Source organism: Rhincodon typus, chromosome 21, assembly GCF_021869965.1.
Source record: "Rhincodon typus isolate 14 chromosome 21, sRhiTyp1.1, whole genome shotgun sequence".
NCBI lineage: Eukaryota > Metazoa > Chordata > Chondrichthyes > Orectolobiformes > Rhincodontidae > Rhincodon > Rhincodon typus.
Window position 1 is genome coordinate 40,919,374 of NC_063352.1, and position 17,838 is coordinate 40,937,211.

Here is a 17,838-nt window from a genome sequence, read left to right on the forward strand (position 1 = left end):
CGCAAGTTTTCGTGAAAACTTGTGTTTTCAAATAAACCTGTTGGACTATAACTTGGTGTCGTGTGATTTCTGACCTTGTCCTCTTGACAGGGCACTGCTATCTCTGTACTGGATTGGTGTGTCAGCTGAGACTTTGAGTTTAAGTCACTGGAATGTGGCTTAGAGGTCAACAACACAGAAAAAGGCCCTTCGCCCCAATTGAATCAGTGCCATCCACTGTGACTCAAGAGCTATGGTTCATAACCCTCTTCACACCATTTCTCCTCTCGAGTTGTAACATGAGAACATCCTTAGTGATCCCAAGTAATAGTCTCCACGCCCTCTGTGTGAAAAATAACAAATTACCAGTGAAAGCTCCTTTTTCTTTTTAGATGTTGCCTGACCTATATGTTTTCTATGTTTCTGTTTATCTCTAAGAATTGTCCCTTTCTGTTGGGATAATATGTGTAGTTCTGCATTTTCAGGTGGTATGAATGTAGCCACTGCCACAATGTAAGTTGTGAAAAATATTACAGAAGTCATTTCAGTATTGAATCCAGAGTTTCTTGAATATCTGGAGCAAAATGTGTATGAGCAATCTTAACACATTTTTCACTGCTTTTCGTACAGCTTTTGAGCTGCTACTATCTTACAGTTTCCGCCATAAGGGGTGGTAGGAATGATCTGGGGTTATCGCTTCGATTGCATGGCATACCTAACTTAGAAATGCATATGGCTGTCGCACTTGGTTGTGATCGCCGCCCATTCTCTAGTTTACTAATACGCTGTCTTAGATACGCAAGAAAGGTCAGTTAGGCAAACTGCTAGAAAGGAAATGTGTAAAGGAAGTGAACATTGAGAGGATTTCGATGAACAACCAGCATTGATGAATTGAGAATTTTCACTCATTAACTTTGCAAATCAATGTTTTCTCAATCATAGTAATCTTGTGTTACAGTGAGGAAAAAATGACCGCAGCTGCGATCAGGAAATGTCATAAATGCACAATGGGCCTCATAAAATCTGAAGGATGCAACAGGATGTCCTGTCGTTGTGGGGCACAGATCTGCTACCTCTGCCGGGCTCCAATAAATGGGTATGACCACTTCTGCCAACACCCACGGTCACCGGGTGCGCCTTGTCGTTTATGCAAGAAGTGTTCTTTATGGACAGATCCTAAGGTAAAGTGTTGTGTAGTTCAAAGAATATTGTTAACTGTGATGCAAAATTCTAATGTATGACAGACATAATTTAAACAAATAAAACAGTGCAGATGTGGAAAATCTGAAACAAAAACGAACTGCTGAAGAAACTCAGCAAGTCAGGCAGCATCAGTGGGAGAGAATGCAGAGTTAACATTTTGGGGCTATTTTGAAGAAGCGTCACTGGACCTGAAACGTTAACTGTGCTTTCTCTCCACGGATGCTGCCGGACCTGCTGAGTTTCTCCAGCAATTTCTTTTTATGATTCAAGCAAATCTTGTTTATAGCTTCCGCAGAAGTGGGCCTATTCTATAAAAAAGAGATAATTCCAGGTCTATTGCAAGGATTGCAGAAAACAATTTACATGGAAAAATTTTTACCTGATCTGATCATTGTATTGCATAATACATCAAAACACAGACAGCTAGTTTGAAAATCATGGTGGAATGTCTGTAAATTAACTTGAGTGCCTTGAGAAAATGACTTAAGTGTAGCTTCACTTAACTTTGTTAATTAATGTACTTATTACAGTGAAATGGATGTCCAATATGACAAATCAGTCTTCTATTATTTATCCAATAATAACAATGAAATTCATTCCTTCTATCAATAGACCCCTGCACTTTGATTGTAACAGAGATGGGTTTTTATGGCTTTTATCAAGTTTTTGATCAGTTGTATCACATTTAACTTGGAGATGATATGCTATAATTATTGTTAAATGTTGTTAGAAGAAGAAGATCAGAAGGAGGCTAGTATGGATCATAAATTACTAATTTGCACCATTTAGGGTGATACTGTATTTCAGAGCTGCCAATTCAATCTAATTAAGATGACTATTTGCTGCAAGTCTGACACTTGATTGACATTTGGTTAAACAACCACCTGAGTCCTTATGTTGTTCAAAACCTGGCTGCAAGGTTTGTTGTGGCAGTAAGGACTTTTGTTTTCTGTTTTAACAGAAATGCCACGTGCATTTATAGGGTGTCCTTTAAGATTTGTAAAGACAAAAAGTCCCAGGATGCATCTCAAAAGCACAAGTAAAAGAAAAATCAAATAACTTAATCAAAGAGTGAGCTTTAAGGAGAATTTTGAAGAAACAAAAGGGAGTGAATGCTAGGATCTTACAGAGGGAAGTGGCATAAAACACAATGCAGGAGTGAAGCTGGACAGGCGTAAAATAAACTTGAATTTGAGAAGCAGCTAGTTCAGGGTTTTGGGGTCATAGTGCCCAAGGTATTATGGAGTTGAAACACAGGACATGGGGATATTTAAATTTAAGGGTGAAAGTGTGATGCGCTGGCCAATCTGGAACATTGTGCTTCAATAAAGAAAAGGATTATTGGCAAATAGGATTTGATGCAGGATGGGTTATAAGCAGTGTTCTGGTACAATTATCCAGAAGACTAGCTAAGAAAGTGATAGAATAATCATGATTGGCAACAGTAAAGGTAGAAATGAGGGTTTCAGTGGAGACTGGTGTGAGGTGGGTGTTTGGTTGAGATCCATGTTAATATTTTAAAATTTTGCCAGTTTATGATGAAATCAGATTTAATACTGTACAGTTTATCCTTTGGTTTCTGTCAAAATGACATTGCAGCTAATAATAATATAGAAACTAAAGATATATAATGTATTATTCAACAAGAAAAGCAGTGAGATATAAAAATACATTGGAAAGCTGCGCATTAAAGCAGTATGTCTTGCTGACTCTGCCTATGAAAATTAGCAATCAAGACAGTGCATAATTGGGAGTATTTTACTGTATATGATACCAAATAGTGTGTGTAACAAGGAATAGCAGATAATTGGGAGCCATTACAATGTCCCTGCAGTGTGTGGGACGTTAAACCACTGTATAATTTAGGGTAGATCTGACATGTAAAGAAGGAAAGAGGGTTCAGCTAACTGATTTGGCCATTTCAACCTCAAGTAATTGGTTCTCACACAGACAATTTAATACTTTTGTGTTAATGATAACTCAGTCTTTAGATCATTGAAAACAGAATGGATTTGTATGACTGATCTTATTGTTTAACAGTAGCTGATCTTACTCAATTCTTTCATGAGAAAGCATCTTGGACTGATTCTGTGCCTAACATGTTGCTTTAAAGGGAACTAATTGAAGACACGTGGGAATGTTGCTCATGCAGTAGAGCTACGAAATTTCCTGTGTGGAGAAAAGTCTTAGCCTTTGGTGATTTTCTGCTATTTTTATACCTTTGCTTTAATTTCACAAGAGCTTGGTACATTAAATTAAAGTGTTGATCCCAAAAAAGGAAACTGGCAATGCCAGTCTGATGCTGTTGCTATCCATTTTAGGTTATTGTTTCTAGAAACCAAAAAGCTCAACTTTATTACAAAGAAGTCAGTTCTTCGTGAATACAGAATATTGAATTTTTACAGCATATAGAGGCCATTCAGCTCATTATATCTATTCTAGCTTCGTGCAAGACCATCTAAAGCTGACCCCGTTATCCCACTCTTTTCCCTATTAAAAAATGTTTATATTGCTGCTTCAAATATTTATCCACAGATCGAGTCCATTCCTATAACAAGGTATTCCATAGTCCCTACAATCTGCCATGTAGTGCTAATGCATTCCTTGCTTATGAGGTTTGAGATACATGTGCTGTGCCTGTGGGAAATTATTCAATCTCCGCCTTCAAGCCAAAACACAAGTCACCCCAACCAGTGTCATCGAGCTGCAGTATGCTTGTGTATGCGCCATCTCTGAGGGCATACTCCAGGCCATCGTCAGCGCCTTTACGGAGGCATATGAGAACATGGGTCTCATACCCACAATACAAAAGTCCTTCGTCAATCTGGCCTGGCATTGTGAAGCAAACCCCCAATCGTCCGGGTCCACGGGGAGGGTTTAGAAAATGTTGACCACTTGCAATACCTTGGAAGTATACTCTCGGCCAAAGCAACTATTGATGAAGAGATCCAGCATCACCTCCAGTGTGCTAGCACAGCCTTTGGCTGCCTGAGGAAAAGAGTGTTCAAGAACAACAATATCAGATCTGACACCAAGATCATGGTTTACAGAGCTGTGGTAGTTCCTGCCCTCCTTTATAGCTCTGAGACATGGACTCTCTACAGCAGACACCTCAAGGCACTGGAGCAATGCCACCAACGCCACCTGCACAAAGTTCTGTGAATCCGCTGGGATGAAAGATGCAACAACACCAGTGTCCTCAACCAGACCAACGTGCCCAGTATCAAGGCACTGACCACCCTTGATCAGCTATGATGGACTGGGCACATCATCCGCATGACCTACACGACACTACCCAAGCAGGTGCTGTACTCCCAGGTGGACAGAGGAAGCGCTTCAGTGATATCCTGAATGCCTCACTGGCGAAGTGTGACATACCCACAGACACCTGGGAATCGCTGGCCCAAGAATGCCCAAAGTGGAGGAGGAGCACGTGGGAAGGCGTTGAGCATCTCGAGACTTGCCATTGGGGAAAAAATGCATGGCAGGTAAAACATCGAAAGAAGCACACTGCCATACCAACGCCCCTCCCACCCCTTCCCACGACCACCACCTGCCCCAAGTGTAACAGAGCCTGTGATAGCCATGTCGGTCTGTACAGCCACCTACAGACTCGCCCTGCGAGTGAAAGAAAGTTGTGCTAGCCTGCAAGGGACTGCCGATGTTGACATGCCATTCCAGTAGCCTGAAATTCTCTTTAACTGATTAATGCATGTAGGCATTTTATGAAAACTTAGTGTTGCAGCAACGTCTTCCTCTTGTTCCACATCTTACAAGGTTATATCTTTCTCCATGCAAGGATGATTCTTATTTTAGAATGGCGTTGCTCAGTACCTTATTTTTATTGGCATATTCTATCACATACATAGAATCCTAGAATCCTTACAATGTGAAAGCAGGCCATTCAGCCCATCAAATACACTGACCCTCCAAAGAGCATCCCACCCAGACTCCCCCCTCTACCCTATCCCTATAATCCTGCATTTCTTATGGCTAATCCACCTAGCCTGCACATCTTTGGACTGTGGGAGGAAATTGGAGCACCCAGAGGAAACCCACGCAGACACAGGAGAATGTGCAAATTCCATACAGGTGAGATCAAACCTGGACCCCTGGTGCTGTGAGGCAGTGGTGCTGACCACTGCGCCGCTGTTATATTTTATGTTTATTCCTATTTTCTTTTGGTTAAGCTTTTGTAAATCTTTGTTGAATAGTTTCAGTTTCTTGGTGCACTTTACCGTTCCACATTTTGTTTTCTCCTTAGCAACGTCATTGAGAAATATTTAAAGTAATAAAAAGCCTCAAATTGATTTGCATGTCAATGGGTCAATATTGTCCACCTTTTGTTCACGATCATTTTTTGTCAGGCTAAATGACCTTTGTATTTCAAAGGAAAGTAAAGTTTACAACAGTATTTCAATCATATAACTATAATAAAAAAGAAAGGTTGTTTACTTGCTTTTGAGAACATATTGGAAACAATTAATTTGAATTTTCCAATCTGCTTTTCCCCTCTAATATTTTTTCTAATACTTTACAGGTTTTCTTTTGTGCATACTTTTGTTTTCAGTTAACGCTGGAAAATGTGTTTTGGCCAGGGTAGTTCATTTTGAAATACAGCAAAATTATAGCATTGAAACAGATCATTCAACGCAACAGGCTTATGCCAGTGATAAAGCTCCATGCTAGCCTCTTCCTGATTTAATTCTGTCAATGCATCCTTCAATTCTTTTCTTAATGTGTGCTTATTTAGCTTCCTCTTAAATACATTTATGCTATCCACCTCAACTGTTATATAAAACAGCAAGCTACATGTTCGCATTACTCTGAGTCAAGATGATTCACCTCCATTCCTTATTGCATTTGTTCGTGACTACTTTGCACTGATGGCTTCTAGTTTTGCAATTTTAGAACTCTTGCAAGTGGATTTATTCTTCATATTTTGAACTTTAAGCCTTCAATTTAACTTGTACTATCTTTAAGGTGAAGAACTCAGTGAAGAGCTCTGTCTTGTGTAACGTGCATGCTGCCAATTCCTGGCTGTAGTGCACTGCTGTGATATTACATAGGATGCCCTCTAGTCAAGCAGAGCATCGACCTGACACTGGTGCAGACCTGGACTCAATGTCTAAGTGTTGGTTGTCACAGTCTGCTGAAGTCTCATTGTATGTGGTGGCTGGTTTTCTCCGGTGCACAGCAGACAAATCGACAGCTCAGAATCCAGGAAGCAACAGATGAAGGTCCCAAGGAAGGAGTCTCCTATCTTTTCTACCCGACATTGTGCCAGGACAATGTTCTGTGGCATTAAGCCCCATTCCCTAGCTGTTTAGAGGGTGCCTTGGATACTGTAATCACTCTTCAAATATACCTGGCATTGGCTTAAATGTTTATAAAATGCAAAAGCTGTTAACCATATTCTGAGATTGCTGAAAGGTGAGCTCTTCTTGTGAATGCAAGCATATCTGCACATAGCTATCCTGGCCAGTAATACGGAACTCTGAGACAATCTGATTTGGGTTAGTGCCTCATTATAACCCTACCTACCTCAGACCAATAGTTGCCCTATGCATACTCCTTTTAATTCTCCATCTTGTTTAACTATTTATGTACACTTGCCTGATTTGTACTGTGTATTTGGCTTTTCAATTGCCACTATTTGAAGAGCTGTCGCTATCTCTGGTGTATTACCTAATTTTTCACAATTTGTCCGGGTCTAAAATTTTGAAAGTGCCAAATTTGAAAGCTGACAGCATTTATTAGATAATCATAATCCTTATTGGTATTCTAGATCCTTCAGTATTGGCTGCAGTCTTTGCCGTCAAATACCTGTATATACGAATGCTTTGATCTTGCACCACAATATCTTAGTGTTTATTTTGAACAGCTTATTGTCAATATTGAAAACTGATCAGAAAATCTATTAAATCTTTTTCTGTATGTAAGTGCATTATGCATAACTATTGAAAAGACATGTTTGCAGCTATCAGTACTCATATGGTTAGCTGCTGTCTTATGTGCTCTTATCCTACTCATGTTGATCTTTCTATTGAAAACCTTCACTCATTTTGACACACAAACCAATGAAGATAATCCCACATCAACCCCAGTGTTAATGATACTCGATGCAGGTGTCTTGGCATTTTGCCAGTCTACGCCTACTGTTGGATAATCAACATCGGTGCCTTCCTCATGAGCTGACGCATGGAATCTGCATTCATTTGGGAATGGTGAGGACAGAAGCCCTAGTTATTGACTATTGCTTTTTTTGAACAGGTTCCAAATTGAGAAGCTCAAAACAGCAGGATAAATCAAAGTTTATACACTGTCGAGCTGTACCTTTCAGATCATTCTAAGGTCAAACTCCACAAAACAGATTTCAAATCATTTTTGATTGAGCCAGTGAATCTGGACAGTTGGTCACATTAGAATGCTGTATCTGAGGCTGCCTTTCCCTTTAAATCTTTTTTTCTATTAATTTCAGGCACATGGTACTTTCATGCAATTGATTTCTAATAATGTCACTCTTCTGGAAACTAATTTTCCTTTGAACTAGCACGGAATTTATTTTAAAAAAAAAAAGGTACACTGGTACAATGACATCTCAGGTAATAATTGTATTTTATTATTTTTTCATTGACTTGCCTCCTCTGTGGACAGTAATTTTTAAGCAGTTTAAACTGGCGTTATCCAGTGACAGTAAAAATTAGGAATTTGCAACTCCACGTTTTAAAAGGAACTTTAGTATCACATCAGTGTATTGCATGCCAAGATAACATTGGACTTGACCATATTCCTCTCAACAAGGTGGCTGACAACTTCCATTGACTTAAATATGAAGGCTGGTCACTTAAGTGAGGTTATGGAGGCACCATACAACAACCACGCAAGAGTTCACGACTGTAATGGAAACTGTTAACTATGCTGTTACCTAATTTTGAAAAGAGCACATTGCATAGTGTTGCACAGCTGTGTTGAATGCTGATTATCTTTAGTAACATGAAGTAAATAGACATTCCTCAAAAGACTCCCTCTAATGCTCAGTAGTGTCAATATAAAATTATTTATAGTCATTGAGAACTTATATCAACAGACAGCGGTCTTGAAAACTTGTGTAATAGCCACCTTTCCAAAAGTAAATTTATTTTGAAGGCTTCCAAATGCAAATCCAAGTGTGTCATAATCTCTGTGCTGTCAATTGACGCAGCTTTATTGTATTATATGATAGGTCTGGGTAATATAGTCCTGAAGCAGTTAAATCCTGCAGCACAAGATCATGACGCTGTCCTAACATTTTGTTGATTGCTCCTCACGAGAAAAAGAGAGGCTCCTATGCATAACCGTGTGTTATTTTAGTATGTTTATACAGCTGTTGATGAAACATCTTTGTTATTGCACTTGGGTGTCTTTAAATGTAGTGACAATGAATTAACATGCATAGCACACATTACAAATCTGTCCTTCTGAAAAATCTTTCCATGCAGCAAGTGGTTAAAGTCTGGAATACACTGCTTGAAACTATGGTGGAGACAGGTTCAATTAAAACATTCAAAAGGGAATTATACTGTTATCTGAAAAAGAACATGCAGGGTTATGGGAGAAGGTAGGACAATGGCACCTAGCAAATCTCTCATTCGGAGAGCTGTGCAGATATGATGGGTTGAATGGTCTCCTGTGTGGTGTTGTGTAGTTCTGTTATTCTGAAGAGATTCAGTGCTGCAACCTGGAAGTCACATTTGTCAACTCTGAAATCCTGACCCTGTGAAATTCTTCAGAGAAACAGTTTCCATTTTCCTTATTGAAATGCAAATTTGCCAAATTAAACAGCAAATGTTGGAAATTCTCAATAGGTCTGACAGCAATTGTGGAGAAAAACTGCTAATATTTTAGGTTGGTGACCCTTGGTCAGAAATAGGAGATGCAACAGTTTTTAAGTAGGGAAAGGGTTAGAGGAAAGAATCAAAGGGAAAAGATGTGTAGTTAGGTAAAAGTCAAGTGAGATTAAATCAAACAAAGGATAATAGTAAAAGTCAAAACGAGATGGTGATCGGATATCCTTGAACTGCAGATTGGAAAACATTCGTGCCACCAACAGTTGTCATCCAAAACAAATGGAAGCAGGGGTTATAATTTGGCATTGTGGAACTCTGATGGGTCAGAAAGGCTGAAATAAATTGTTTCATTAAAAAATGAGGTGGTGTTCCTGTGGATTGCACTGAGCTTCTTTGGAACAGTTGAGAAAAACGAAGACAAAATGTCATTGGGAGGGGGGAGGAGAATTAAAATAGACAATCAAACGATTGCCAGGTGAACTTTCTGCTGACTATTTTGTTTGTATTTCTGGTTGTCAACCTGCTCAGTATTTTGTTCTAGTAAATATTCAAACAATAGTAACAGCGACAATAGTGATCATATTAGCTAAAACTAAATTCAGTGTGAAATTGTGCAGCTTGTGTGAGTACATGTAGAATGTATTAGTTTTAGGGGATAGCAACCTTTATGCTCTGAAGTAAAGTTGGCTGACAAGTTGGCAGTGGGAAATGAAAATGAAGTGAAAGAAATTTAAATTGCAGGTATGAGTTGCATGTGAATATCCATCAACAGAATTCTCTAAGGGAAAAGCGATGCTAGTGAAGCCAAAGCAGAAATTGCTGGAGAAGCTCAGTGGGTCTGGCAGCATCTGTGGGAAGAAAACAGAGTTAACATTTTAAGTTTGGTGACTCTTCTTCTGAACAGTGATGCTAGTGAGGTTGTTGGAAAGAGAATGGCTGTGTTGTCACCATCATCATAGGTCAGCAATGTAACATACCAAGAATATGGCAGGTTTCAGCTTGCAGCTGGGCAAACCGTCATTAGGTGTTCTCTGCTTCATGATGTCTGTCAGCTTAGTAACAGATGGCATATATCTCCTTCTCGCTGACCAATGCTCTCTGAAGACAGTTCCCTGCTGGTTGTTTCCCGCTAAACATGTCAATACCTGCACGTAACACTTGATGAGAATTTGACAGCCCCTGACAGTACCACCAAGAATCTGACAACCTGTGATTCGTGCCATGACACAGAAGCATCCAGAATTATAATGAGTCTGGTGTTGTGATAGATCTTCATGCCATTAATGTTGTTGCTTCAGCTTTCATTGGTAACAGGACCCTTTACAAATGCTGATCCTCTGCAGTGCATGTCCATTGTGTAGTTGGATACGTGAGAGTGCATTCGAGTGAGTACAGGAACCTCTGCAATTTTACCAGTTGTGTCACTCCAATTGTTCCTCTGCAGACACTGCTAAGATCAGATTGAGAAATTTATTAGCAGTGGTAATAATAAAAGTAATCAGCATGAGAAATCCAAGTGCCAAGAGGCAAGCAAGTGTCCACAAACCATCCTTGCAGCTATGAAGTTTGGAGGAGGGGTTTTGAAAGAGAGGTTCAAAATCAGGAACGGGTTTTGATGGGATGAATGAGGAGAAATTGTTTCTAATGGTAGAAGGACTAGTAACCAGCAGCCGGCTATTTAAAGTGATAGGAAAAGGAATCTGAGGCAAGATGGGGTGAAATGTATTTATGCAGTGTATTATTATAATCTGGAATGTGTTGCCTGAAAGGCTAATGGAAGCAAATCAAGTAATAACTTTCCAAAAAGACCTAGATATATTTAAAGGCAAAAATGTGAAGCAGCAATGTGGAAATAGGGACAACTGCACAAGCACATCATGCAATCTGAAGAAGGGTCTAGGCCCGAAATGTCAGCCTTCCTGCTCCTCTGATGCTGCTTGGCCTGCTGTGTTCATCTAGCTCTACACCTTGTTAACTCCTATTGCGAATTGCTACAAAACATTTTCTCGCTGCAGCTGTACCATTACCTAGCAACCCTGCACATTAACTTTACATGGATCTAATTATGAATGGAAATCCTACACACTAATCTTCATAAATTGCATTCAAAGGAGATAATTTCTGTGTTTTGATTAATCAGTCCCCAGAATCCCATACCTTCTGAAATGCATTTCCTGCCTGCGATCTTATGCTCTTCAAAATGAGTGTATAATATAATGCCAGATTTTTTTACTCGGTTTTTCAGTTGGTTGTTTAATTTGTATGTGCAAGTTAGGCAGACCCAGTCTAAAAATTGAAGCTACTAATTTGTGCTAAATATAAATACTTCAGAGTGATCTTTGCTTTCCTACAAAATTAGAGAATCTGACACAGTACTGATACAAGTTTTACATGAATCTCAGACCAAATGTCCAACTCCTGATCTCTGAGCTGTTGGACGATAGGAACAGGAATTTGCCACTTTAGCCCATCGAGCCACTGCGACATTTGGTGAGATCATGGCGGATCTCTGACCATAGAGGTAGTTCTCCTATAACACGATAGTTGCATTCTTGTGCGACCTCATGCTATAGAAAATCATGTTACAGGGAAATTGCTATAGAAAATCACTATACTGCACAGTAGAAAGTTCGCATTATCCAAACAGCATCCATTATTCATCAATCAAGTTACAGCCAATGGCCTAGTGGTATTGTCACCAGATAACGTACTGGGGACCCGGGTTCAAATCCTGCCATTGCAGATGGTGGAATTTGTATTCAATAAAATATCTGGAATTATGAATCTAATGATGGTCATGATCCTATTGTGAATTGTCAGAAAAACCCATCTGGTTCACTAATGTTCTTTAGGCAAGGAAACAGTCATCCTACCTGGTCTGGCCTAAAAATGTGACTCCAGACCCACAGCAATGTGGTTGATTCTTAACTGTCCTCTGGGCAATAAATGCTGTCTGGTCAGCAATGCTCTCATTCCATTAATGAATTAAAAAAAAACATGCACTGTAGCAGAACTACCTGTCCTCCATAAAGTTGCTTTATCCTTTCTCCCTTGATACCTTTGGTTAACAAAAATCTAACACCCTCTTAAAATTAACAGTTATCAGAGAGGAAGGGTCACCGGACCTGAAACGTTAACTCTGTTTTCTCCTTCACGGATGCTGCCACACCTGCTGAGCTTTTCCAGCAACTTTGTTTTTGTTCCTGATTTACAGCATCCGCAGTTCTTTCGGCCTTTAATTAGAGAGCTCTGAAATAGAGATATCTATTGCAGATTGGGGAAGGCAGTGACATAGTGGTAACTGGATTAATAAACCAGAGCTAATATTCTGAGGGTTCAAATTTCACCATGGCAGCAAATGTAATTTTAATTCAGTGAATATAAAGCAATTCATTGTGATTGCAAAACCACTGTCCAATTTCATAAAAATACTCGGGAAGAAAATTTGCCACCCTAGCTGGCATGTCCGATGCAATTTCACATCTGCAGCAAAGTGGTTTATTCACAAATGTCCTCTGAAATGGCTGAGGAAGCCATTGACAAACCACTGGAGAAGTCTAATTAAAGGAATGAAATTGGACAAATCACCCAACATTGACCTATGCACTGGAAATGAGAAGGGCAAACTCAGCCCTGCTCATCTTGTAAAGTCCTCACAACCAATATGTGGGAGCTTGTGTCAAAATTGAAAAGGCTGCCCCATCTATTTTCAAATAGCCCAAATGCCACCATTGTTTGTGGGTGTGTCCTGTCTCACTGATAGATTAGACCCACCAGATGCGGCAACACAGTGGTATATATTCAGAAGAGAGCTGCTCTAGGAGACTTCCACAGTGTCAAGAAGCTTACAGATTTTAAGGGCTTTGACAATAGATTTCATAAGGTTGTTTCCCCTTGTGAGGGAGTCTAGGACCAGAGTCCATGATCTCAGAATAAGGGGTCACTCAGCACAGAAAAATGAGGATTTCTCTTGAGGTTAGCCATTTTAGGGAATTCTTTATAGCAGAGGGCTATTGAGGCTGTCTCTGACAATATTTAAGTCTGAGACAATTTTTATAATCTGTAGGGAAATCCGTGGTTAAAGGGAAAACACAAAAGTGGAATTGAGGACTCCGATCAGCTATGATCACTCTGGATGGCAGAGCAAACTCAATGGGCCAAAGGCCTAGTTTAGCTCCTTTGTCTTATGGACTTAGGGATGTGCCGTACCTATTGCTCCATGGGCTGCAAAGATTCAAGAAAGTGGCCCAGCACAATCACCACAATGGCAAAGGGAGGAGCAGCAGTGGCAGACAGGCTTACGGGATGCACTGAGTCTCCTAGCTGACAAGCAGGATTGATGTAGTGTGCCCTCTGACACACTGGCCGTCATTGCTCAGAATCTGGAGCAAGTCCTGTGACTGCATATCTGGTCCATAGACAGGGTTGAGCTGCCATGGAGAGACAAGCCCAGCATCTTCAGGGGTTCCAAGTGTCATGACCACCTATTTTCCATTGCCCTCTGCGTTGATCCTCAGGATTGAAGAAAGGGCAAGGATTCTTGATCCAGTTGTGGAGCCATGGAGCCTTGAACCCACAAGTAGATAGACTGGTGCCAGGAGGCACGTAGGGAAGCCACTCACAGGTCTTTTGGCAACTTTCACTCTGGTCGCTGTCCAGGTGGCCAGGCTGGCGTCGTTCACCCCACCTGACCCTTGGAATTTCAGGCCAAGAAGGATTAACTTGTTTGTGACAAGACGACCCTCTCATGTCTGGTATGTCAAGAAGCAAATGCCCTGGGGTCACCTGACCAACCCGAGAGGGTCAGTGAGCTGTGTGATGGAACAGGTTTCCTCCATTTCACAGTGAAACTGGGTAGCTCAATGTGACACATTGGAAGGACAGGAGGAGGAAATCATACTGAGGACTCATGAGACCATGGCTGACAATTATGTAAATAGATAATTTTGTTAATAAAAACCTGTTTTGCACCATTCATGCGTTTGTCCGTATCTCTGTGTAGGGCCTAGATGCTTTGTGCCCTGCAGTGTAATTCCTTAGGGAGTAATAAGGCGCCACATTTGTGACTCTATCGTGGGACCAGGGCTAACAATGTGTGTACATGGTATTTGCTCACTCTGATTCCTTAGCCCTCCCTTTCAACATTAACTACTGTTCAGCTGGCCCTGTGCACAAGAGCATAGACCTCGGGCAGTTTCCCAGCAGTGACTGTGCTAGGGAGGTGCGTCACACAGACAGCCAGGATGCCCAGGGAGTACAGACTTTGTATGCCTGTGTTGCCAACATCTGGTATGTTTATGACCAATGCGCTAACCCTATGAACATCCATTGAGTGGTTGCAGATGCAGTCCTGTCCCTCGCATGTCAGTTTACACCACCCAATGTGTTTGCAGCAACTCTCCTGAACGTTGTGTATTTTCCACGCACTTCACAGTTGAAACGACAGCGAGTGGTTCTCTGCCACCAGCTTTCAGCCTCAGTGTTAATGTGGCATTATTCACTTCCTTCTAGGTGTCCTCTAACAACTTTACCTGCCAGCACTGGCCCAGACCTCTAAACGCAGCCAGACATGTTACCTGCTGCAACGTTCCTCCCCACCTTGAACTGGCACCTACAGAGTAAAACGACTAACTATGACCCACTCTCTGAAGCACCAAACTATGGAATTCCTTGTGCAAAGCTAACGCAGCCAGATGATGCCCAATACAGTCTAATTATATTCTGTTGTTCTTAGGACCACTGGTTCAGCAAATACTGCTTAGTATTATGCACCATTTTGAAACACATCCTAATCTCAGTTGCTGATTCAGCTTCGTGGTCACATTAATTCAGGCAGTCACTTACAACAGATTGACAGTTAACTGAGCTTGCAGTTTTGTTTATAGTTTTTGAAAGTGTAAGTTTAATTCCGAATGTTAAACTAAATTTCAGGTTAAAGTTCTCTCATCCAATACTTAGAGAATTCCCACTCGCCAAGTTCAGTTTTTAAGCTTTGCTTGCCTTGTGTGGCAGCCACTTTTTTAGGTAACATTCCCACCTAAGAAAGAAAGCTCCAGTCAGCAATCTCAGCTGGAGAGGCCTGGCACGTGGACACTGGGCGAGAATCTGAATAGGCTCCCATCCAACTTTACCCACAACAAATGCTTACAGATGGTGATGGAGATTTTCATGATCCCAGCCTTCCAGAATTATCATTCAGTTTCTTGAGCAGAATATTTCAGATTCATATTCAGAACAGTATAGATTCACATTAATACTCCATTTCAAAATTGTTCTGATTCACTTTCAGAATAATCTAGATTCACATGCAAGTATTCATCTATAAAGGAACCAAGTTTTTAAGATCATAAATCCTTTAATTTTATTTTATTTTCCTGAAGCCAAAAACTTTTTAAAAACTGGGTCGAATAGCATCAACACGAGATGATATGAAGTGCCAAACATGCACACAAATTAATTTGTAGCAGAAATCTGATTTAACATATTTTTAGATTGTAGGGTAGAGTCTAGCCACATTTTGGCAACAAAATACATGCTTATGCCTATATTCAACATATGAGTCGATCCTTGCATTTTTCAGCTTCCAAACGCATGTTTATAGCTATACTCTCAGATGTTAGCCTCAAATGTTCAGCTAGGAAATACATGTTTCCTGTTATACTTGCCTTTCAGTCAGCTCATGGGATTCAGTAGGCTGTGGAGATCCTATTTCCCAGAAAATGTGAGAGTTATATGGTACCGCCACAAAGCAGATTGTGCATAGCAACTGAGAAATAGAACTGGGTCCTCCAGCAAAAGAAATAAAATATGAAGCTGGTTTCAAGGTTAAAAGTCATAACATTAGCTTCCTCGACAAAACGTGTGCTGCAGAGAGAATTCGGTGTTAGTGAAAAACTGGTGCCAGAATGGAAGAAAATGATTTCCTCCCCAGCCGCCCATGGAAGAAGCAGCTTAATACGAAATATAGCCTCTGAACAAAATTACCGTTGGCCTGATCTTGGGGAGCACATACTAGAATGGGTCCTTGGAAAATTCGGCTCATTTGTTCTGATGATTTTCGAGGAGTAGTAATCATGATCAGATTGCCAGTCTGCTCCTACTTTTCTCTGTTTCAATAGAGCTCCATGTGTCTGGCAGCATTGCAATCATGGCTAGTTTGGCCTCCCTTTGCAGTGCACGATAGTTGTGGGGAAGGCAAATTGTGCCCCCTTTTTCATGGTGGTAGTTGCCATATTCTGTGAAATAGAATGACCAGCACCACAGAGCCATTTTGACAACTCCTGTGAAAGGTTATTATATAAGGGATGGTGAGAATTTATTGTATTTTGACACAAAGTGGGAAGGATACCAGAGTAGCTATGGAGTGTTTAGAGTTGATCAGGATGTGTTGGATCTTGTGATGAGAGAATGAGGACTATTTTATCTGATGAGACAGAGCGATGGGTGACTGTGTGCAGCATGGTTGGATCCCTGAGGTAGAGGGGGTTGAAGATGTTAGTAATGTGTATGAGAGGAGGGATTGGGGAGCGGGGGGATGGTCAGTTTAATACCTACCCAGGCGTTTGACTAGGTTGTTAAATTGTCTAATGTTTTCTGGGTAACTATTAATTCAACTGCAGCGGAAAACACTAGATTTTCCAATTTAAATGGATTCTTTCAGAGGTTTTCGGGGGAATTACCCACCAGAATCTTCAACTTCCCTGGCAATTCCCTCAGAGTCTGATATATCAGCAATTCCACAGGGTCTCAAACTGTAACCTCCTATGCTGCAGAAATGGCTACTTGGTCATTAGAAAATCTGTGCCATTATATCATCACCACAAATGCAGTATGTACGTAAAACTTAAATGGACCAAATCCACCCCAAGTCCAGCAATGACTTCAGAGTAATAGCTCGTTTGTGTGGTCACTTAATGAACCAAAAGTTTCTTGTGTTGTGACAGAAGACCATGATTACTCCAAGACTACCAAAAGTCCTCTGCCAAAATCAATAGTTTCTACTGTTTGGTTATCAGACAGAGGCAAAAACATGCTTACCCATGATATTGCATCAGCAATATAGATTAAGTGCCTCAACAAACCATTCAAAGATCATGCTTATGCTGAATGGATTAGGTTGATGGTTGACAGAGAGAAAGGCCTGGAAATATGTGTAGCCACACATGTAATGTTCTATATGGTTTCATCATCAAATCGTGGGATGATACTAATGTACAAACTGTCATCAAATCATTCAAAAAATGCAGAATATACAATTTAGAGAATGGGGGGGTAAGATGATTTGAGGAGGAAGTAACACAGAAGCACCACCTCTGATCTAGAATGGTCTGGTCATGATGCCATGGCGAAAGTGACTCAATAAATTCAATAAACTCTGTCAAATGTCAAAGATGATAAATTTGACAATTATTAAAAGTGTTATTTTAACTATCTTTGAATTATATTTTATTAAATCAAGTCTAGGACGTTATTTTAATTACAAGAGTTTAGTTTCTTTTCACATTTCCAGTTGGCAACAACCATATCCAAAGATTCACATTTTATACTTCAAATTGGGCCTTGCTTTTAAAAGGATTGCTAGAAATTTCAAAAGTCAATTTGTACATCACAATCTTTCATATTTAGGGAGAGAGCGCAGCCAAATTGTTACACTTTGCTATGTGTAGTAAACTATTAACAAATGACTTGCAACTCTTTTGTAAAAACTAACAATAAGTAATGTCATTTTTTCTAAAAGTAGAAACAGCAACGGAGCAGTAATGTCACTGGGCTAGTAATCTAGAGACCCAGTGTCCATTGCTCCATGCCACACTGTTTCAAATCCATT

General features: G+C 40.3%; 1 protein-coding gene across 1 annotated transcript in view; it reads left to right on the forward strand.

Annotated features, from left to right (window-relative positions):
- rnf216 (ring finger protein 216) overlaps window positions 1–17,838 on the forward strand; it is a 158,143-nt gene that overhangs the window by 128,135 nt on the left and 12,170 nt on the right. The window contains exon 12 of the mRNA XM_048609745.1: window positions 938–1,160. Coding sequence (XP_048465702.1) covers window positions 938–1,160 — 223 coding nt within the window. The remainder of the gene's footprint in view (window positions 1–937; window positions 1,161–17,838) is intronic.